This window comes from Nycticebus coucang, chromosome 7 (assembly GCF_027406575.1).
Source record: "Nycticebus coucang isolate mNycCou1 chromosome 7, mNycCou1.pri, whole genome shotgun sequence".
In the NCBI taxonomy this organism is placed as follows: Eukaryota; Metazoa; Chordata; class Mammalia; order Primates; family Lorisidae; genus Nycticebus; species Nycticebus coucang.
The window spans coordinates 53,357,942-53,380,583 of record NC_069786.1 but is presented as its reverse complement, the minus strand read 5'-3'; the positions used below and the strand labels follow the sequence as shown (position 1 = coordinate 53,380,583).

The window sequence follows — 22,642 nt, the reverse complement described above, 5'->3', positions numbered from 1 at the left end:
TTAAATAAGTTGATTAATTTGTAGGAAAAAACTCAGCTCGATGAAAGTTTTTTTTTTTTTTTTTTTTTTAAGAGACAGAGTTTCACTTTGTTGCTCTCGGTAGAGTGTGGTGTCACAGCTCACAACAACCTCCAGCTCTTGGGTTTAGGTGATTCTCTTGCCTCAGCCTCCCGAGTAGCTGGGATTACAGGTGCCTGCCACGACACTCTGCTATTTTTTGTTGCAGTGTGGCTGGGGCTGGGTTTGAACCTGCCACCCACGGTTTATGGGGCTGGTGCCCTACTCACTGAGCCACAGGCACCGCCCTCAATAAAAGTTTTGTGGCAAGTGGCTACAGTTTGTTATATCCATATTTGTTTCATTTTGCTGATTTCAATTATTGTGTATGTAATTTTTTTTTTAAACTTTTTTTTTATTTCTAGTGTAGGCCATGTTACTTTTTTTTTTTTTCCAGTTTTTTTTTTGGCCAGGGCTGTGTTTGAACCCACTACCTCCAGCATATGGGGCTAGTGCCCTACTCCTTTGGGCCATAGGTGCCACCCCTCATTTTTTTTTTTAATTCGTTTTTTATTTTATTTATTTATTTTCTTAAATCACTCTTGGGGTTTTGGACACAACTCCTTTCCACTACCTTTGAAGCTTGCTTATTGACATGAAGGATATTTGTGGGGAGATGGATCCTGAGTAGCACATTTGTAGAGTTAAATACCCAGAATTTGTTCAACACTTGAACTCCAACCTGTTCTTTCTTGTGGTATATACCACAGGTTTTTATGGGTTATTTGAGAGCCCAATGAATTTTTAAACAAATGTTAAGATATATTTAATTTGGAGATTTGATTTTTAGCTGATAACTCTTGAGTACTAACCGCATGTTAACTGCTGTAAAGGAGGGTTGGAATAGAATAGTAACATGTGATCTTTACCTCGTGGTAAACTGGCTTTGAGACAAACCCAGTTCCTGCAGAGAATTAAGTGCCAAGTTGAGTCACAAAGAATATAAATACAAGAAGAATTTGAATGGAAAGGTCTGGAAAATAACAGCAATCTCTAGAAAAGGCTGAATACAGGCAGGACAACCCAAACACTGTCTTGGAGGATCAGAAGGAAGGGAAGTGAGAAGAACCTTTGTAATTAAAAAAAACAAAACAAAACAAAACAGGATGATCTCTGATTTTTAAAATGAGAATTAGGAAAGTAGGTACCAATCTTTATTTTCTTGCTTATCTAAACGTCTCACCTACATAGTACCTACATGTATAACTTAGTACCTACATGTATTGACCCGAGGCCAGACAGCTTAGCGCCCACCTCTTCTTCAAATGCAGTTGATCTTTGGCAGAGGGGAAAGAAACTTCAGTGTGAACCTGCCAAATTTCCCTGGCCCCAGCATCTTGGAAAATACCAGTATTTTAACAGTTTGTTCCGAAACTCAAGGGTTTGTGGGTACTGCTCAGCTGATAAGTTTGTTTTCAGGGGTGCCCACTTCAGGAATGGACTTGTTAACTTGGCTAAACCATTATGGAAAATGGCACATTTCTAGTTGACCTCTCTACAGAGGTGAGGGTGGGGGATATTTTTATGTGTCTTATTTTTAGTGTGCCTTTTACATATCTAGATTTTCTTTTCACATAAATTGTGAACCTTAGTTTGAACTGAAGACTGGCTTAATGGTATCTGTGAGACATTTCCCTCGATTTGCAAGTTGGATGGAAGATTTTCTTTTCCATATAATTACTTAGGAATGTGGTCTCTGGGGCTTGTTTTCTGCTTAGATTGATTTACACGAAAGTTTTGTTGGCCAAATGTTCTTTGGGGTTAAAAAAAAAAAAAAGATATTGCTTTCCAAAAATGTAAGTTCTTCAATGCTTTGTGTTACTTAACGATTTGAATGGGAAAGTTTGGTTTTAATAAAAATTTCCTTTTCCTCTGGCAAATGTTGATGTTTTTCAAGTCTTCCTAAAGGAAAAGGGAACTTGGGTAGCTTTTTGTTTTCTGTTTGTTATCTCAAACTCCCCTTCCTTTCCTTTCCACATGGTGCTCTTTCTCCACCATTGTTTTATGAGTCTTTGAACTTGATCTATGTAATCCCAAGACTGTTGTTTGAAAATGGATACAAACCAGGTACTTCTGAGTGAATAAATAAGAAATTGGTTATTCTAGATGGCTTTCAGAGGGGCTAGAGATCTGGGAAGGGAGAATAATTGATATATGCAAAGTCATTGTTTTTTTTTGTGTGTGTGTGTGAGGGAGAATGGTCTAGAGTGCATGTTATGTGAGCTTTAAAGGAACTTGATTTTGAAATATACCAACTACAAGTCTTAACCGGGTTTTGTGTTGCTGAAGAAAATAATCTAAATATTAGTATAGATCCGATCTCCACACATTGCCTATTCATGTTTTCAAAGTATTCCATACTTGCTGCATTTATAAATAAATTGGCTTTGTTTTATGGGCCCAATTGAAAGGCGGGTCAAGTGTGCACTTCCTTTAGCCAGCATATCCACAACTTCAGAATTTTCTTCTGTTTACTGGTTTCTTTTCTTCTTTCCCTGTGGAGCCCTGAGCTCTATGAACATTGCATTGCCATAGTGAGAGCTGCTGGAAAACTTGTCATTCCACAAGCACCTCTTCTACGCCGCAGGCTCCCCAGGAAACAGAGAGAAGCTCTGAATGAAGGCACATTGCTCAAAGGACTGAGGGCAGATGTGACTGGGAACTAGCTTGAAGGTAGCTGACTCAAGTTTACCCAGGAGCTCTGTTGTGTTGCCAGAGTTGGCTGTGCAGCCATTTCAGCAAATTTTCCCTTTTAATGCTATTTGGTGGGGTAAGAGCTTTGCCACAAATGATTGTTTTGTTGCTTTATATTAATCTAATAAAAGAAAGTTAGGACCAGCCTTAATAGTTCTTACTTTTTGCATTGCCTTGATGTTAGTCTTTGTTGGGTTCATCTGCATAGCTATTAACTTCGGGCAAGTTGTTTAAATACTACCTCTTTGTTGGGTTCATCTGCACAGCTATTAACTTCAGGCAAGTTGTTTAAATACTACCAATATTTCCCTACCTATCAAGTGCTTCTGCCATGTTTTTCACCTTACAGGGACATTATATTTATTTTTTTCCTTTTAAATAGATTTTAATTTTTAGAGCAGTTTTAGGTTGAGCAAATTGGGCAGAAAGTACAGAAAATTCCCAAATGCCCCCTCCTATCAATATCCCACCAGAGTGGTACACTTATTACAATCTGTGAATCTACATTGCCATGTCATTACTACCCAATGTCCATAGCTCACCTTGGGGATAGCTCTTAGTGTTATATATTCTGTAAGTGTAGACGAATTGTAAGGACATGCACCTACAATTATACTATTGTACAGAGTAGTTTCAGTGCCCTAAAAGTCCTCTGTGCTCTGCTTGTTTGTTTCCCTTTTCTCACTAGCCCCTGGCAACCATTGGGCTTTTACTGTGTCCATACTTTTACCTCTTTTTTTTTTTGGTTGCAGCCATCATTGTTGTTTGGCGGGCCCCGGGCTGAATTCAAACCCACTAGCCGCCAGCTCAGGTGTATGTGGCTGGCGCCTTAGCTGCTTGAGCCGCAGGCGCTGAGCCTTTTACCTCTTTTAGAACTACATTTTAGTAATAAGTTTCCTTTGGAATATTTTGAAATCTCTATGAAGCACAAAGTACTATTAAGGTTGTGACAAGCTGTGGGGATATTGTGAATATCTATTTGGAATAGAGTTAGTAAGATATTTTTATAAGGGGAGACCTGAAGTACAAAATGTTGATGTATGAGTTTGAATTTAATGTCTAGATTGCTCAGATACGGTTTGAATCTTGTGTTTAGAGACAGAAGTAAGGAACTCAAGATTAAAACCTCCTAGAGTTGGTCTGTAGAGCCTCCTTGGATTTAACACTTTTCAAGAATAATTTACTTTTTTTTTTTTTTTTTTATTGTTGGGGATTCATTGAGGGTACAATAAGCCAGTTATACTGATTGCAATTGTTAGGTAAAGTCCCTCTTGCAATCATGTCTTGCCCCCATAAAGTGTGACACACACTAAGGCCCCACCCCCCGAATAATTTACTTTTTATTATTATTTTTAGGGATAGGATCTGGCTATGTTGCCCAGGCTAGTCTTGAACTCCTGGCCTCCAGCATGCCTTCTGCCTCAACTTCCTGAGTCACAGATTTATCACTTCTGAAGAAGGTCTCTGATAGCTGTTGGTGCTTTCTTTATAAAAAGAAAGCCTAATTTCTCATTTAAAAAAAAAAAACTTTCCTTATGTAAAAGTTTATTTTTGTTAATTTAATTTCAAATAGTACAACAGTATAAAATACAGTCATATATAAAGATGAAAGTTCTCGCCATTTTTCTCTGTTTCACCTTTGGCTAATAGATTGGAACACAGACTTACCCATGTACATACCTTTTCACATGCAGACATTTTTGTACGCTAACAAAATATGCATATTGTTTATGTTTAAAAATTGGTAGAACATGACCGCATATCTTACTTTACAACTTGATTTATCGGGGACTTTATTAGAGCAAAATTTAATCTCAGGCTAAGTAATGCCCGCTTAGTGTTCCTTATGTGGCTGTAACATGGTACTAACCTGTCCTCAGGTGAGTCTATAATTTAAAGGGGAGTGGGGGAGACCATTCATGTGAGGGACAAATCCAAGTCCATGACTGTTGACATTAGATTTTTAGTCCTTAAGGATGTTAGTTTTTAATTTCCAAGGCAGATGATGTGCTGTTTGAAGCTTTTGCCACGGCCTCAGTTATGTCAGATTTTTATTTTCTGGAGGCTGTGTTAATATATTAGCATACTTGTTCTGGCTACTATATCCTTTGAGCATTTTGAGATACCTTCATGCCCTTTAAGGTGGTGTGATGTTGAATTAGTTTTGAGAGGAAGTAATGAATAACAGGGATAGCATGAATATAATAATTTTATTTTTCGTATATATTGATTTAAGGGAGGACATGATGGCTAAAGTTAATTGCTAACCCTGTGATTTTTAATTATGAAACAGGGTTAAAATTGTTCAGCTCGCTAGTTTCCCAATGTGGTTAACAGAGGAGTTTTCAGATAATCTGGTGTTGGAAATAAATATTATTTTTATGAAATAGTTAATTTTTGGATAGATAAATAGAAAGTATTAATTTTTGGAAAGGCAACATAATCAACATATGTAAGATTAAAAAGACACGAAAGAGTGGAGGGTAAAAAGTAAGGCTCCCTCTTCTCTCTGTCCTCCAAGTCCAGTTACCTTCCTAGAGAGCACCACTGCTACCAATTTCTTGTGTATTCTTTCAGAGATTTCAGAGCACATATAATGTACAGACATATAACCTATAGATTACTACATATTTTTCCCTGTTTTTAATGCACATGGTAGCAATACACACAGTTATGTGCCTTTTTATCATCAAAATAATATTTCGTGGAAGTTCTTCCATATTGACTCTGCATTCGTTTTTAGTGGTCAATGCGCGGTGATTTATTTAAACAGTACTGTATTGATGGGTGTATAGATCATTTCCAGTTTTTATTATCATGAACAAGGCTGTGGGGAATAATCTTGTACATCTATCATTTCACACACATGTGAATAAATGTATCCGTACAATCCATTTCTACTCGAATTGCTGGGTCAAAGGCTATACACATTTTAATTTCTGTAGAAATTTATTGCCAAGTTGCTCTGTTCATAGACCTTGACAAGTTTTAGGTTTCCCTAGCAATGGGTGAGAACACTGCTTGCTCATATCCTTGCCAATCACCATAGGATTGCCAAACTGATTGGTTTTTCTCTTTGCCAAATCGACGGGTGAAAAGTGGCAGTTTAATGTAACTTTAATTTGCATTTAAAAATTTTGATTGACGTTGAGCATCTTTGCACAAGTTTAAAAGCCATTTTTATTTCCAGTTCTGTTTCCTCTGTGCTTGTGTCTGTTTTCCTATTGGATTGTTGACTTTTATTATCAAAATATTGACTTCTTATCAACATATTGTTATTATCAGTTCATAGCTCTTTTTTCTCCTTGTGATATGTGCTATTTATATTTTTCATCAGTCGGCCATTTGAATAAAAATAATTATTTTGTGGCATAGATTACTAACAATTTTATAGAGTTAAGCTTACCAATTTGTTTAGTCAATAAATATTTATTGAATGTCTCTTACGTATTAGGAGCTTGTTCTAGATATCAGGCTATACAGTAGTGAATAAAATAGACCCAACTTCTTATTCTATAGAACTTACATTCATTCTTATATTGGAGGAGATAGTCAATAAAAGATGATCAAATGGATTTATGGAAATAAATAAACAATCTTTTTGTGGCTTGGGGGGTTTTGTATTACAGTCAAAAGACCTTTTGAATTCTAGATTTCAAAACCTATCTCCTGGTTTCTTTTAGTGTCAAGGGGGGTTTTTAGATTAAAATCTTTGATTTATCTGGAATGGTAGGTATGAATTCAACTTAATTTTTCTCTAAGTTCTTTATTAATTAGAGAAGGCTGAGGTGTAACCAAGGGAATGAAATATGCTATGGTTCAAAGAACACAGAAGATTATTTTTTCCTCATTTAACAGTCCCAGAGTGAGTAAAACAGGTCGTCAGAGCAGCCTAAATCCACTGATCATTCAGGAGCTCGAGTGCCTTCTGTCCTGTTGCTCCAATAATTGTCACTGTGGTTATCGGCATGGTCAGAGCTCAGTTGCTGCCATATCAGGGTCCCCTCAGTGCGAAGGGCAAAGGAGAAAGTCTAGGGCACTTGCAGTAGCAGATTCACTGCAATGTGCATTGGTGAGAACTTGGTCATAGAGGCACATCTAGCCACCAGTTAGGCTGGGAAATGAAGTCTGTGCCCAAGAAGAGAGGAAGGGATTTTAGAAGAAATTTAGAAGACAGAAAATTAGCAGTCTCTGTTACATTGACTAGTCATCTCAATTTTGCCAAATAGTCTCAACTTTTCTCCTTTGATTTCTTATCTAGTATGAATTCCCGTATACATGTTGGTTTATTTCAGGGCTGTCCCTTTCGTTTCCTTGATCCAGAATCACACTGTTTGAACTTTGGAAGCCTAGTGTGCTTTTTTTTTTTTTTTCTTTCTTTTTCGTAGGGATAGTCTCCTTCTATATTCTTTCAGCCAGGAGACTTAGTTAACGGAAGTAAGTGAGAGGAAGGACAAACTTACGCAGTGTTGTTATAATTTTATTTTCGTACATGATTTCTGATTATGACTAGGAAACCGTTATTTCTCTATTCTTCTAAAAATAAACTTGGAACTTGTAAAAACCATTTTCCCCAGTTTGAAGATAAGGAAGGATTGATATTTCAGGTAAGTTTATTATATTAACTTATCTGTAAGATACAAACCTGGGCTGATCTTTCCATATATGTGAGAAGCACAGTCCTTGTTACTTCTTTTGTGTTTGTGTGTTGTACGTGTGTCTAACAATGCCTACTCAGCTTTTGTCTTTTCCTTTTCACCTATTTAAATGTAAAATAAAACAGATTTACTCATGATGTACAGAGCTTGGTTAATTATTACAAAGTCAGTATTTTTTGTGATCAGGACACAAGAAATAGTATGGGATGAAGTCTATACACTGTAGTAATGGTTTCCTTGCCTCTCTTTGTGGTCTGTCACCCAAGCATTCATACCGAGTACCACAAGTTAGCCTTGCACATCATTTAGAGTCTTTTGAACCCCTTAACTCTTGCATTTCACCCTCTGGTTCTTTACTTACCTTTGAGTTTCGAAGTTGAAGAACCCAGTCACTGGACTTCTAGCTTCTTACTGACTGGCTTTTGGTGATTGGATCCTCATGGTTCAATTGAATTCGCTTTCTTGCAGTAACAAATGCTATATTAACACCACAATCTGGGCACCAGGGATGGCTGTTGCTACAGGGGGAGCCATTATTTCTAGGTCTTTTTAGTAGACAGAGCCAGGAATTAAATATATAAAAAATACTTTACGAGTTTATGCTGATAGTTCTAGTTCAAATTCAACTTATAAGTTTTTCACTTAACCATTTCTATATTACATCTATATCTCCTTTATTCTACACAGATAATTCTGATTCTCAAAAACAACAGGGGAAGATGGAATTAAGCACATAGTTACTGATCAGCTTTTTTTTTTTGAAACAGAGCCTCACTTTGTATAGAGTGCTGTGGCATCATCATTGCTCATAGCAACCTCAGACTCTTGGGGTCAAATGATCCTCTTGCCTCAGTTTTTCTATTTTTTTTAGTAGAGATTAGGTCTTGCTCTTGTTAGGTTGGTCTCGAACTCCTGACCTCAAGCAATCCACCTGCCTCATCCTCCCAGAGTGCTAGGATTATAGGCATGAACAATCGCATGCAGCCTTCATTTGCTTTCTTTGATATTACACACACAGTATTCTCAATACTGCCACAATACTAACATGGTGCCACTGGTTATAATAACTGAGAACCGAATAAAATTTCTTTTTTGTATGCTATCCCCATTCTCCTTTTTATTTTTATTTCTTGGGGGTATTTATAGTTGAAAATTGGGCTGATTTAAACACTGATTAGCTCTTAGATGACATTTGCAGGAGTAATTTTAACTTTGTTAGGTAAAATGTTGGATTTGTAGTTATGTTTAGAAAAAGTCCTTATCTGTTAGAGAATTTGTGGGTGATATGATGTGACATCTGTGATTCTCATTAAAATATCCCAGGAAGAAATGGGAATAGAGGAAATGAGATTGCTTATTTTTGACAGAGGGGGTAGGATGTTGCTTATTTTTGTAACTTGAAGGTTTCAAAAGAAGGTGTGGCATACTTTCAGTTTCTTTGTAACTTTAAATATTTATAATAAATTTAAACATTAATTTCATCAACAGTGAAACAGCAAGAACATATGGGGAAGAAAGTAATAAGGAAGGAAGAGACAGGGACGGGGGAAATAACTAAAAAATGAGTGATTCCATTCTCAACCTGGTGGTCTAGCCTGGTGACTTAAAATGGTTCCTGGATCTAGGAAAATGGATAATGTTTAGAGTGAAAAGAAGAGAAAGCTGAGGTGTGGGAAACCAAGACAGAAGGGATGAATAGCAGAAGAAGAATCTTCCCACTAAGGAAGCTGAGAAAGACCAAAGTATAAAAGTAGAGACACCAGAGAGTGGTGTCTATTAACCTCAGCTAGGCAAGAACCCATTGACACCACCGTCCTGAGAGTAGATGGGTGAAACCCCTCTTACCATTCTGAGCCTTTTCCGAATTGCCTGGGGAGGGGCAGACTATTAGACTTCATCACAGATCAATGTCACTAGGGGTGAGGGTGGGGAGTCCATGTTTTAAGAAGGCTCTCTGAATCTGAAGGATCAAAGGAGGACTAGGATGAGGTAGAGCCTGAGCAAGGGGTGTTGCAGTGAGTCAACTGGTGCAGAACACTGGATTGAGGACTGAATGGAGGGAGTCTGTGTGGGTTACTCTTCTAGAAAGTTCTCTGTGAAAGGATGAAGAGGGTAGATGGGAGGCCTTGGGCTGGTGGAGGTGGTGATTGTTGAAGGAATTGATGCTTATGATGATACTGGAGAGGTTGCTTATAAGTGGGGAGAGTGCGAATGGTTCTCAGTGCAGGATGATTGGACCACCAGAGAGATTATCTGTTTGGAAACAAAGATTTTTGATGGAAAACTTGGGAGTCAAAATGGATTTGGTGTTCATTTGTATGTTTATTGTGAATTACATGTAAAAGAGGAGAAGTGTCAAAGTCTTTTTGGTGGCTCTGCTTCTCAAGTTGGTTTTGGACCTATGGCCCATGCCTGAGGAGGGAGGAAGGAAGTGGGTGTGAAGTCCTGGATACATGCACCCTCCCCAAGCACCATGTTCTCCTGGTTCTCGTCCTTCCCTTGCCTCTTGTTAAATGGCAGTCTTACACATGTATACCCTCCAAAAGGCATCCCCGGGTCCGCAGTGGTGTTTTTCAGTTATTTGGGAGTATTGGCGGGATTCCTGCATTTCCACAGTGATTTCATAATCATAGTATTGGAAAGCTGTGGGCGAGGACGGGAGGTGAGAATCTTCTTCCTCCTGTTTTCCCCTGACTGGGGGGGGGGGGTGTCTTTGTTTTGTTTTATTTTTAAAAACAGAGCAGGTTTACCATTTTCTAGCTTACAGGTTTTCTACCTCTGTATACTTGGGAGCATCATCTGTTTTTAAGTTTTTCTTTCTTTTACCCCACTTCATACAGTGTATTTTTTTTTTTTTTTTACTTTTAACATTGTTTTTCTATTTAGACCAGTGAGTGTTTTTGGTTGGGAGGGTGGCTTTTGGGTTATATTTGTTTTCTCGTTTCTGTCCACCCTGTATCCACCCAGAACCTCTCCCTGCCTCATCCTCCGTCTCCTCCTTGTTTTCTGTTGTGGTTACTTGGATGCTAACCCGTTCAACTTGTGCACTGACCCTGGTACGTGGCTCGTTTTCTTTCTCATGATCATATTTATACTTTTGATGGATATATTTAAATGAACAGCTGTGGGTTTGTTGAGTCATACCACAATTATCTGATTCTGCTTTAGCTGCTCGATTGGCAAAAGCATATTTCAAGCTAAATTGTGAGAGAATTCCATTAATCACATTCTATTCGGGGGAGGGGAGAGGAGAAAGACCACTAAGAAATGTTTTTTTTTTTAAAGATTAATGTTAATTAATTAGTGATTCCATTATTTAGAGTAGGTTGATCTGGTTGCAATGTAATGTGTCACTTAGAGAAACTTTACAGAGGTGTAAATACTGTAAGAGATTTTATGACGTTAGCCTTGTAGGCAAAATTTCCTGGAATAATTCATGTGCATTTAAAGTTAGTGCTGGTGCTAACTATAAAGACCAGGGCTCTTGACTCAACATTCTTTGAATTCATTGACTAAGCATTTTGTTTAAACCTCCTAAAAAAAATAATATCTAATGTATAATAAGATGTGAAAACGCTCCCCTGCCCCCAATGTACTAACTGCTAACTGGAACTTCTGGTGGAGTCTTTGGCTTCCATCCGATGGATCTATTTTTCTCTTGATATTTCCTTGGGGTTCTTTCTGAAGGTTATTAATAGGCATGGAAGGCTGGCTTTCCGAATAGCGTCAATAAATATTAGAAGACTTCAGGGGAGATAATATGTCAATTTCTGACTTGGAGGTGATGTATTTTCAAGCTGCAGAAGCTGTTTCAGAGGTCACTGGGGATGGCTCCTGGCATATCAGCTGGTGTCTGCAGTTGGAGACCCGAGCAGTCCTTTCCAAATGGGATATTGTCTACCAGGGAGTTGTCTGGTGGACCAGAGCCTGCCAGTCGTCTTTTTCTTTGGCTACTTCTCTTGGATGACACCCTTGAAAACTGGAACCCAAGTAACAAATGTTATCTTTTAATTTGTCTCAAATGCCCAGTTGCTACTATATTAAATTGAGGACATGGAACAATCCCCCCTCCCCTCACTGCCCCTGACCCCCATCATTTCTTCGTCAGGCCATATAAAACTTAAATTACACCTTCCTCTCCCCACCCAAACCACAGCCTAGACTAAGGGTGTGTTCTGCTTTATATTGAGTGCCCACTGCGTGCCAGGTATGGGTCGTAGCCATGAGCCTGAGTTCTTTCTCTCACATTGCTTATTACATTTTGGTGTGTGGAGTGGGGTAGGAGAGGAGGAAATAATAAAAATAAACTAATAAGTAAGTGACAAATTTCAGCCAGTGTTAAGTGATATGAGGAAGATAGGGCAGGGTAGTATAGAGCATCAGATGGGTGAGAAGGTCTGAGACAGGAATGGACTTGAAGTGCAGGGTGAAGGGAAGGCTGTGGTCAGGCCAGGGAATAAAGGGTGGGTTTTTCCCTCCTCCACAGAAGTATGTTCTAGTGCCTCCCACTGGGGGGACGGAAGGGATATATTTCCCTGGCTCTCACATCTCTTTCATCTTACATGCTCCCCCCCTGAAGTTACAGGTTTATCATGTTAGCCTTAGAATCGGGGCAGTCAGCCATGTCAGATGCTAGGTGCTTCCACTGTCATTTGCCCAGGAAGGGGAGGAATAGAAAGGTCTAATTTATTAGGTTAAAGAGCAATCTTGAGGTTAGGTATGGTTAGAAATGAGACAGGAGGGCTGAGACGGGTCTGCCTGAGGACTTTTGGGAAGAAGCAGGATTTAAATGCTCTCTAAAGTTACGTTATCTGAATGAGTTTTATGGGGAGGAAGAATAGGGACTTCCTACCGATAGGTGAAAAAATTATTCCAGTCACATTTTGTAAAACGGAGGTAGAGGTAGTGGGCTGTGAGCTATCTCAGGGAATCTAACAAAGTAGCTGGGAGCTGATGAGGTCCCATCAGTTGAAACAAAGCAGGAGCACTGTGGCTATTTGAGAGAATGAAGTGAAAAATGCGAGACAGTCTCCAGGAAGTCAAACATGTTGAAATAAAAAAAATAACTCCAGTTTTTAGGTGTCGCTAAAGCATGTATTGAGTGATCAAAACATTGTATTCTCAGAAGCTTACCTTGGTTATTATTTGTACGTATGGTATGGGTGTTATGTAGCAAAGTCCATTTCATTCTATGTGCAATTAAAGTAAATTTACCAGAGATTCTTTGATTCTTACACAGTAGTTTAAGCTAAAATTTTCCCTTATTTTCCATTCAATAAGCCTTATCGTTTTTTCCCTTTATCATTTCACAGATCATGTTGTTTGCTTCCTTTCCTTCCCAAACCCTATCTTGGGTCCCTCTGTCACAGCTGGAATGTTTGTAGCGCAACTCAGTCAAAACCCTTTCTTTCCTGAAATAATCTATAATTATTTCCTCTAACTACAGGATAAACTGATCCAGCGCCTGGTTTTCAGTTCTATAGGATTTGTCCAAGAAGCTATTTGTATTCCTCTGTCATGAAAGATCAAATTACATGCTAATATTCTGTAAGTAACACCACCCCACCAGAGACCCTCCCGCAGCAGTGAAGTCTATATAAAACCAAGCCTTGGCAATTTGCACATCACCATTCAGCTGGAGTGTGGTGTTAAAAATATTTAACAGGTCATTTTTGAACTGTTGAAAAGACCCTGACTTAACTTACATGGTATGATGGCTTCTGCTTAGCCTTTCTTTGCAGCTTTTACTGACAGCCCAAGTCTCTTTTCACCCCTTCCAAAGGCCCAGGTGGCTTGGAGCTAGCAGCTATCTATGGGTTTGCTCCTTGTCTATTGAGAAGAGACGTTTGTGTGCTCACATTATCTAACAGTTACAGAGATTTTTGCTGCACTCAGTGGTGGTTCATGTAGATCTATCTTCCTTCAACGTTTCATGTCTAGAATTTATTTTACTGGCTGTACCTTGGCCCGCCACATGTTCCTTACACTAATTTCCCTTTTTATTTTGAGGTGTGAGTTACCAGAGAACTGTGGAGTGCAGAGGGGGGTGGGAGCTAGAAACCACTGACACACTCTGAAGGAGGCTTATTTTTTCTTTGAGATTACTTTTTTTTTCTTTCAGGGGGACAGGAGAAGGGAAGAGGAAACTGGAGGTTAGAGAGTATATGCAATTAATTTTCAGCTAGAGAAGTATAAAGAGGGCATGATTAAAAGGTGGCCCAGATAACCAGGAGTGTAGAATATTCTCTAGGAGGAAAATCACAATTATTGAAGCTCAGAATGATTTGAGGTTTGGATAAAATGTTAAGGAGAACAAAACAAGATTGCTAAACCATGGCTGGCTAGTTAAGTGAAAGTTATTAAGACCACCTGGTTGGGTGGACTTGGGTTTGACCTTGTGTCTTTGGAAAGTTACTTCTACCCATCCATTTTCTTATCTATAAAATGGAATTAATATGAGTATTTATCTTAGAGTATCTTGAGGAGAGATTGAATGACATAATGCATTTTGTTCCTCATGCACAGTGCATGGCTTATTAGTAAGTGCCACTAACTGTTACGGTGATAATGACATAATGTTGACAGATGACTAAGAGAAAGCTGGATTACTCAACTTCTTTTTCTGCTTTGCCTCTGCCAGTTATATTAAAGAAGATGATTTTTTTTCCTTGTAGAAGGCATAGCACAGACTGCATAAACAGATATAAAAAAAAAACAAACTTGAGTGGGATAGTAGAACAAGCCTTTACTAATGGCAAGCAGGTGTGGGCTACAGAGTGCCTTCATATGGACAATGTAAAAATCATTCAAGGTAGAGACAGGTTGGGGTGTATGACCTGTCTTTCAAGATTATTCCTAGATCAGAGATTGTTAAAAATTGAGTTGAGAAGAGCATTAAAAATGCCCCTATTGAATGAGTTAAGTGGGTACTCAGCAAATTATGTATTGAACAAATGGCTAGACTAAATGAGTTTAGGCTACCTGGCCAGACAAATGGACATTTTGTTGAATTTTCTGATGGGAAAGAACCTTAGGTTTCATTTTACAACTTTCCCCTCATCCTTAATATCTTGAATAACAAATTGTATGCTGCTTATAGGTCTAGGTTTCAGAAATATCCTCTATTGCCATATGGTAGATTATCAACTAGACTACTTTATTTGGATTCTACCACGTAAATGTTGAATATGGAAGTTCATTATACTCAGTTATTCTGTGACCAACATCAAGATGATTTTTATGGGGGTGGGGAAGGTAAGTGTATTGCAGTGTACCTCAGGCTTTATCCAGCTGTAAAGTTGTTGGTGAGTGAAAGACGTGCCAAACTTGATCTCAAGCCCACACATGTTACAAATTGAGCTAAACCCTAGCTCCTTAACTGGGTATCAGTCTGACCTATAAATGGAGTTTGAAAAGCACCATGGGATTTGGAAGGTGGTTCTTTTCTACCCTGGCATTGTGTCTATTTTTAGTAGAGTATCATGGGAAATTCTCTGTCTCCCAAGAGGGTAGGCCTGAGAACATTGTAAGAGATGGTACTGATTTAAAGAGGTTACCTTAGTTAAGGCAGGACGTCTCCAACCATGTTCTGAATATCTTTCTGTGTCTGAAGTGTTAATATTAGTTACCAGGGAGAAAGTGTCTTATCCAAGAACAGACAGGAGATGTATATACACTGGAGGCAAAAATTCATACTCTGAGTGCTTCTGATAATATTTTTGCAATTCTCAGTAACCTATGATTTTTCAGTTAGAGATTTTGGCATTAGGACATTGCATAGGATTTAGTTGAACCTAAATGAGACAAACAGTTGTGAGTATCTCTTCTTACAAGTGTACATCTTATTTAAAAACTAGTGAACACACAAATTATTTTTCCTATGGTGCATCTTACAAGGGTACATGTGAAACTTACTAAATATAGAATATAAATGTCTTAACACAATAACTAAGAAAATGCCAGGAAGGCTATGTTAACCAGTTTCATGAAAATATGTCCAATTGTATATAAAACTAGTGTATGATGTCCCATGATTGCATAAATGTACACAGCTATGATTTAATAATAAAAAAAATCTAATGTGTTCTTCCTTGACTGTTAGACTTGTTGACTTCCTTGATGTTAGTGAGGTTAAAACTGTACAACAGCATTTTTGTTAGGCATTGGGTAAGTGATCAGGTTAAAGTATCTAGTATCATTTGGTTATCTGGTATAATAGAAGGACTGAGCGTTTAAGGAGGAAGGGAGTGGTCCGAGAACTCCTGGGGTTCCAAGTATTTTCTCAGGGTTTCTGCAAGGTCCTCCATCTTCCAGTGACATGTACAAGGCTCGATTTTCTATATATATACTTCAAGCAATACAATATGTCGTAACAGATTGAATGTAGAATCATAGATGAGAATCCAACTGTCTTCTACTAAGCCAAACATAGAGATTTACAAAAATGCAAAACAAGGTAATTTTCCCAGTATGTTTTTTTAAGATGTAATTCTTTAAAAAATTTTTAATAATAGGGTCATATTTTTTATTAATTTAATAAGAATACACTATTTAAAAAATCTGTTTTATTTTCTAATACAGTAAATATCAGTAGGTAAGCTCCCTAGTAATTTCCAAGAGAAGAAAGAGATCCCGAGACTAAAAAGTTGGAAAACTGCTGGAGTAAGGTATCCTTGAATAATTGAAATGAGTGCCCCTCCCATTTTTTACTACCAGTCTTTTTTTCTGCCAAGTAACATCTGAAAACTCCTTAGCCAATAATACTTCAGAACAGGCAAGTTGAAAATTTACTTTTGATTTTTTTTTTTTTTTTTTTTAATTTGGCCGGGGCTGGGTTTGAACCCGCCACCTCTGGCATATGGGACCGGCGCCCTACCCGCTGAGCCACAGGCGCCGCCCCGAAAATTTACTTTTGAAAACAATTTTTTTTTAATATATTTAAAAATTTTAAATAGGTCCTCTGGGCTTCAGGTTGATTCTTTAGCATACTGATGTTTCTTATCATTAAAATATGAGCAAGAAATTTCAAAACATTCTCCTTTCTACATTTTTTTTCTTTCCTTTGAGAGTGCTATTTTTTTTTTTTTTTTGAGACAGAGTCTCACTTTGTCACCCTCAAGAGAGTGCTGTAGCGTCACAGCTCACAGCAACCTCCAGCTCTTGGGCTTAGGTGGTTCTCTTGCCTCAGCCTTCCCAGTAGCTGGGACTACAGGCGCCCCCACAATGCCCGGCTTTTTGTTGTTGCTGTTGTTGTTGCAGTTGGTCCAGGGCCAGGTTTGACCCACCACCCTTGGTATATGGGGCCGGTGCCCTACTCACTGAACCACAGGCGCCACCCTGGGAGTGCTAATTTTTTTTTGTGTGTGTGTGTTTTTTTTGGCCAGGGCTGGGTTTGAACCTGCCACCTCCGGCATATGGGACCGGCGCCCTACTCCTTGAGCCACAGGCGCCGCCCTTGGGAGTGCTGTTTTTTTTTTTTTTTTGTAGAGACAGAGTTTCACTTTATCGCCCTCGGTAGAGTGCCGTGGCGTCACACAGCTCACAGCAACCTCCAACTCCCGGGCTTAGGCGATTCTCCTGCCTCAGCCTCCCGAGCAGCTGGGACTACAGGCGCCCGCCACAACGCCCGGCTATTTTTTTGCAGTTTGGCCAGGCCGGGTTTGAACCCGCCACCCTCGGTATATGGGGCCGGCGCCCTGCTCGCTGAGCCACAGGCGCCACCCTGGGAGTGCTATTTTTTTTTTGTGTGTGTGTGTGTGTTTTTTTTGGCCGGGGCTGGGTTTGAACCTGCCACCTCCGGCATATGGGACCGGCGCCCTACTCCTTGAGCCACAGGCGCCGCCCTTGGGAGTGCTATTTTTAATAGCTGAATTTACTGGTCAATTAATTGTTCATACCTTGAACAAGATGGCAGGCAGTAAGTGACAGTGACATTTTTCCCAAAGATTATTGGCAGCTTTTGAGCTATCTTTAAGGAGATTAGCTCAGGGGACTGAATTTATAATTCTTTTTCTGTTTTTATTGATGAGCCTGAATGGGTGTTTTAATTTTGCTTGCACAGTGATAAACTATTGTTAATTGGTATTTGGGGCATGGGCTTTTTCTGGCTTGGAGATGTGGCAAATAGGTCAGTGTTGATTGTTTTTTAGATTCTTTTATTAATAATTACAGCATTCTTGATTTTAAAGCTTGTTGACTGATAGCTTTTGCTATTAAGTGAACTACATTACAGATTAAAGTTATGGAGGTGGTAAAAATCTTTTCATCTTGCCATTCCTTTGCGGGTGTGTATGTGGTGGGAAGGTGAGGGAGGGCGGCTAATTCTTTAGAATTTATACATAAATTGAGCTGATTAATTCAGGGGAAATCTAACTAAACAGATATTAAATGTGCACCTACTTGGCTCAGGCAGTGATGAACAAGATAGACTATAGATTTTGCTACCATGGAGTTTACAGTCTAGTGAGAGAGACAGATGTTCAAAAGCATACACAGGTATGAATATACATGTATGATTATTAATCATGATTATTTCTATGAGTAATCCTTAGCAAAGTGAGATATGAGAGTGAGAAACGAGGATTTAAGGGTTTAGTCAAGCTTCTGGAAGGAAAGGCCCATCGCAGGGGACTTCATGCAGGAAGGTCTGGAGGTAGACAGGGAGTAGGCTGGTTCCAGTCACTGGAAGAATGGACGGTGACGTCTAAAGGAACTAAGAGATAGTGGTGAGAACCAAGGGGGCTTCATGGGAGTGGAGATAGCTGAGTAGTGGGCATAGAGTGCCCTGTCCCCCCACCCTCTACCCCCCAAGCTTCTGGAGTATTCCCCAATTTCTTAAAACTCTTCCAGGCTCTCTGTGTCCTGGCCATGCTGGTGTTTTTTTGATTGTGCGGTATGTGGTTAGGCCTTATTACACACCCTGCTTGCCCTGGGCACAGAGCCTCTAAACAAGCTGAAAAATTACGCCTTTTCCGTTGAATGTCCATGTCTTGTGTCCTGCGTGCACCTTTCCCTAGTTCCTCCTATAAATCCTTTGGTTTCCTGGTTCCTTTTCAGATGTTACCTCCCTACGGACCCTCCCTCGTCCTCCAGAAAACTTCATGTTGTTTCGTTAACAGTTGTTTTCACTATGTTCCTTGCGAATACTTAATTCAGTTTTTATTCATGCACATTTTTGGATGATTCTTTGATTATTTGTAAGCTCCATGATGGCAAAGACAACATTTATATGTCTTCATCATTTTAGGTTTCTAATGTATAATACATAGTAGGCTCTCAGTGGATTTTGAATGGATGAATAAATTAATGAATGAAAGACTGGGAGTTCAAAGGTAAAAGACTCAGATGAGAAATAGTTTAGTTTCAATGGCTTTTGTTGACATATCAATTAAGTTTTTTGGTGTACCCTCAACATAAAAGTTGGTTATGTGTTTTATATAAAATAAAAAGTACATATTATAAGACACACATAAAATGATTAAAAATAAAAATTTTAATTTTAATAATTAAAAATTAAAAAATGAAAGGCAAAATATTTCATTTTGCACTATTGCTAATGGTGATAGCATCGTATTATTAGTGAAAATCTCTAGGCACTCAGGATGATGTTTATTATATAAACAGTAGATGCAAATTTTTCAGATATTTTTAAATTTTGAATTTGAAGAGACTGCGTCATGTCAGATTGAACTGAGTATTATTACTTTTCTTTAGTAAAGTGATAAATGTAGAACCACTAGACTAGGTAGGGTCAGGCCTGTCATTTCTGACTCTTCTCTGGTGCCTGCCTTAATAACATATTTGAGCCCTAATTTCTTTAATGGTTTTAGAACACGTGTCATTTGGGGAAGGCTTATTTCATTATAACTAGCCAAATGGGCCCCCAGAACTACGTACATGTCCATATTCTAATCACATCTACCCTTTCCTACTCTTTCTGACCGATAGTCAATAGACTATCATAAGGAACAGAGAGGCAAAAGTAAGGCTCAAATTATTTACTACTTTATTATATTGAAACATATTCATGAAAAAGAAATTTTGATACTTTGATTCCACAGCTCAATGAATGACCCTTACGTGACCCTTGGAAGTGCCTATCAGTTTTGGAGATGAGTGGGCTAGTGCTTGAGACTACTGTAGACACATGGTTATGATTCAGAGTGGTGTAGACCAGTGCTGGGGGGCTGAAGTCACTGCTCATGGAGATGTGTTTCACCAAGTGCTGGCTTCCAGCTAGATCCTGCATGAAAGGAGTAGGACATGGGGTAGCAGAGGGGTGGAGTCGAGGCCCGGGCAGTTGAAGCAGAGGGGAACTAACTGCACAGCTATGCTGAAAGGCCCAGAGATGTGTTGGAGGAGGCGGGCTCTGGTCGAGACGCACCATGATGAGGGATTTGTATGTCCCCACAATAGTCCACTGTAGAAAAGATCTATGTTGATGTGGTAACAATAATAACAACAACACCCGTAAAAGGGGATCGCTCAAGTTTCATACACTTTTTTTTCTTTTTTTGAGATAGATTCTCAGTTACCCCGGGGTTGAGTGTTATGGCGTCATAGTTCACAGCAACCTGCAACTCTTGGGCTCAAGCGATCCTCTTACCTCAGCCTGCCACGTAGCTGGGACTATAGGCACCTGTCTCAATGCCCAGCCAGTTTTTCTATTTTTAGTAGAGATGGCGTCTTTCTCTGGCTCAGGCTGGTCTCGAACCCCTGAGCTCAGGCAATCTACCCACCTTGGCTTCCCAGAGTCCTAGGATTACAGGCGTGAGCCACCTCCACTGGCTAAGTTTCATATACTTTTAAAAATATGAAAAGAAGGTATATTGCTATTACAGGACGGATAAGCTGAAATGTAACTATGGAAATAGGAGAAATAAGTTGAATGATGGGTAGTGAGACGTGATGGGGATGGGAGTAGTGAGACGTGATGGGGATGGGAGTAGTAAACAGAACACCAACGCAAAATTGATTTTGAGAAGAAAAGTTAGAAAATGAATACTCCAAACAAGTTAGATAGCATTGGGCTTTTGCTCTTTGTTTTAAAACTGCACTTTACCACTTTATTTTACCATCCAGAAAATTGCAACAAACTAAACTCCCATTATATTCTTTATATTTTGCAGAAATTATTCAAATGGAAAAGTTCTTTATTATTTCCACTTTAACTCAGAAAATTGAACTTCTACCAATGTAGTTTTAGGCCAATTCCCACTTAAAATTTAGATCAAATATCTTATTTTCTCTAAGTGATAGTTTCATATTCTATAGATTTACACGATTTCTTATTTTACAAGTCTTCCTGTCTTAGTTGTATCTATCCATTGTTAAATTTGAGGTTAATGTAGAAATGTTTTGCTTTGCCATAGATGAGGTATACCTTTTCTTTTTTGTATTTATTTCTTGTTCTTTTTTTGTCTTGGAGCTGTATGAGGATATAGGTTGCTCCACGTCTAACCCTTTTAAAGGAGAAGTAAGGCTCAAATACATTCAATCATTTAATCTCCAACATCCTGTTAAACAGTCTATTGATGTTTCTCAGGGTTTTTAATTCAGTGCCAGTTGTTCATTCAATAGAATAAAATAAATTCAAACTTCAAACCTTTTAGGAGTGCCTAGACTTAAAAGTAAAAGTTTTTCATTTTCTTATTGAGTTCTTCACAAGAGTAGATTCTGAAAAAGTAGACTTAAAGTGGCTACCTGTCAGTGATGATATGTTTAGATTCATAAAAAGGATACGTGTTAAATGAAGTAAATAATAAAGAAGGCAGTGTACGGGTTGGGGAGCGTTTGTAAGGAGGGCCTAGAATGGCAGTGTGAAGATGGTACGCTTAATTTAATTTGTCATCCTGCGGTTAGATTTTTTTGTTTCACTTACATCTCTTCTTTTCATTCCACAGTTGTACAATGGTAGATGGAGTAATGATTCTTCCCATGCTAATGGTGATTGCTTTCCCTTCCCCAAGTATGGAAGGTAAGTGACTCACAGCTACTTGGGTTAGGATAATTATAGTATGTATTGTTTGGCTTAGTGTAAACTAGTTCTTAATTATATCAGATTGAACACATACTTTTCATAATAAATATTGGGTAATCCCCTTGACTATTTTAAAGTAAAAATCTTCTACATACTTTGTTTTAATTTTTACATTATATTTTTAGAAAATTCAGTGTAATTTCCTACCTGAAAAATATAAAGGAGAAATAAAGATAAAATTTTATAATTAACAATAAAAATATATGTAAATAAATGTGATACATTCACTCAGGCATGAAGTAGTACACATTTGCACTATATAGGTAATACTCTGACATCTTCAAAAACAGATATTGGTGGCTTAATTGTCACCATAGTCTTACCTTCAGTGAGTGCATTTTCTGAATTGGTGAACAAATTTTCTTGGTTAATCTCAAGAAAACAGAGAACTATTGGCCCTTGATTTATATACTAGTTATATTTTTGAAAAATGTAATATAATTAAGATAGTATTAAAAAAAAAAAGACAGTATGAGGCATACTTCATGTTTTTATGTATGATAGCCCTAGACACTAGATTCGATTAATTATACAGAGATTATATGTGTAAATGGATGCTCAGTGGGGCAGTCAAAACTTGTGGGGAAAGGTAATAAAAGTTACTCATGATTACCTGTACTTATGTGTAGGAAGTGCTTTTGACATGTTGGTATGTATTTTTCTAGGCATATAAAACATATATGTCTCATTGCTATTATATAATGAGTAATGCCAACTTTATTTTACGAGGGTTCCTGCATGAAGGGTGGTGCTTATGGTGTGAATGTCAACCTTGTTATGATCAGATTTAACAGTAAGACGAATGTCCCTGTTTCAGGCTCTTTGGGGTATAAATGGTTTACCTTGTATAAGGAATGAGTTTCCAAGGATGCATATGATTTGACAAGTTAGAATCATTAATACTATGGAAAAACCAGTGCTTAAATTACTAGGAATCTAATTATCTATAAGGTTTATAATATTTGATCTCTTTTTACTTCCTTTCCATATTTATTTACATAAATTATACACATCTCCATTGTCCTAGCCACTAGTCACATTTAGCATTTGCAATGTGGCTAATCAAGAGTTTGAAATATTCTCTAAGTATAAAGTACAAATTGGATTTTGAAAACAATTTTGAAAATTTTACAAATGTAAATTTCACCTCTTTCTTTTAGAATTGCGTTTGGTGGTATCCATTTTATTTTTATTA

The 22,642-nt window shown here is 38.2% G+C and overlaps 1 protein-coding gene across 1 annotated transcript in view; it reads left to right on the top strand.

Annotated features, from left to right (window-relative positions):
• Positions 1 to 22,642, top strand: part of ACVR1 (activin A receptor type 1) — a 121,278-nt gene that overhangs the window by 41,341 nt on the left and 57,295 nt on the right. Inside the window, exon 2 of the mRNA XM_053597429.1 lies at positions 21,311 to 21,384. Within this exon, the coding sequence (XP_053453404.1) occupies positions 21,311 to 21,384 (74 nt within the window). The remainder of the gene's footprint in view (positions 1 to 21,310; positions 21,385 to 22,642) is intronic.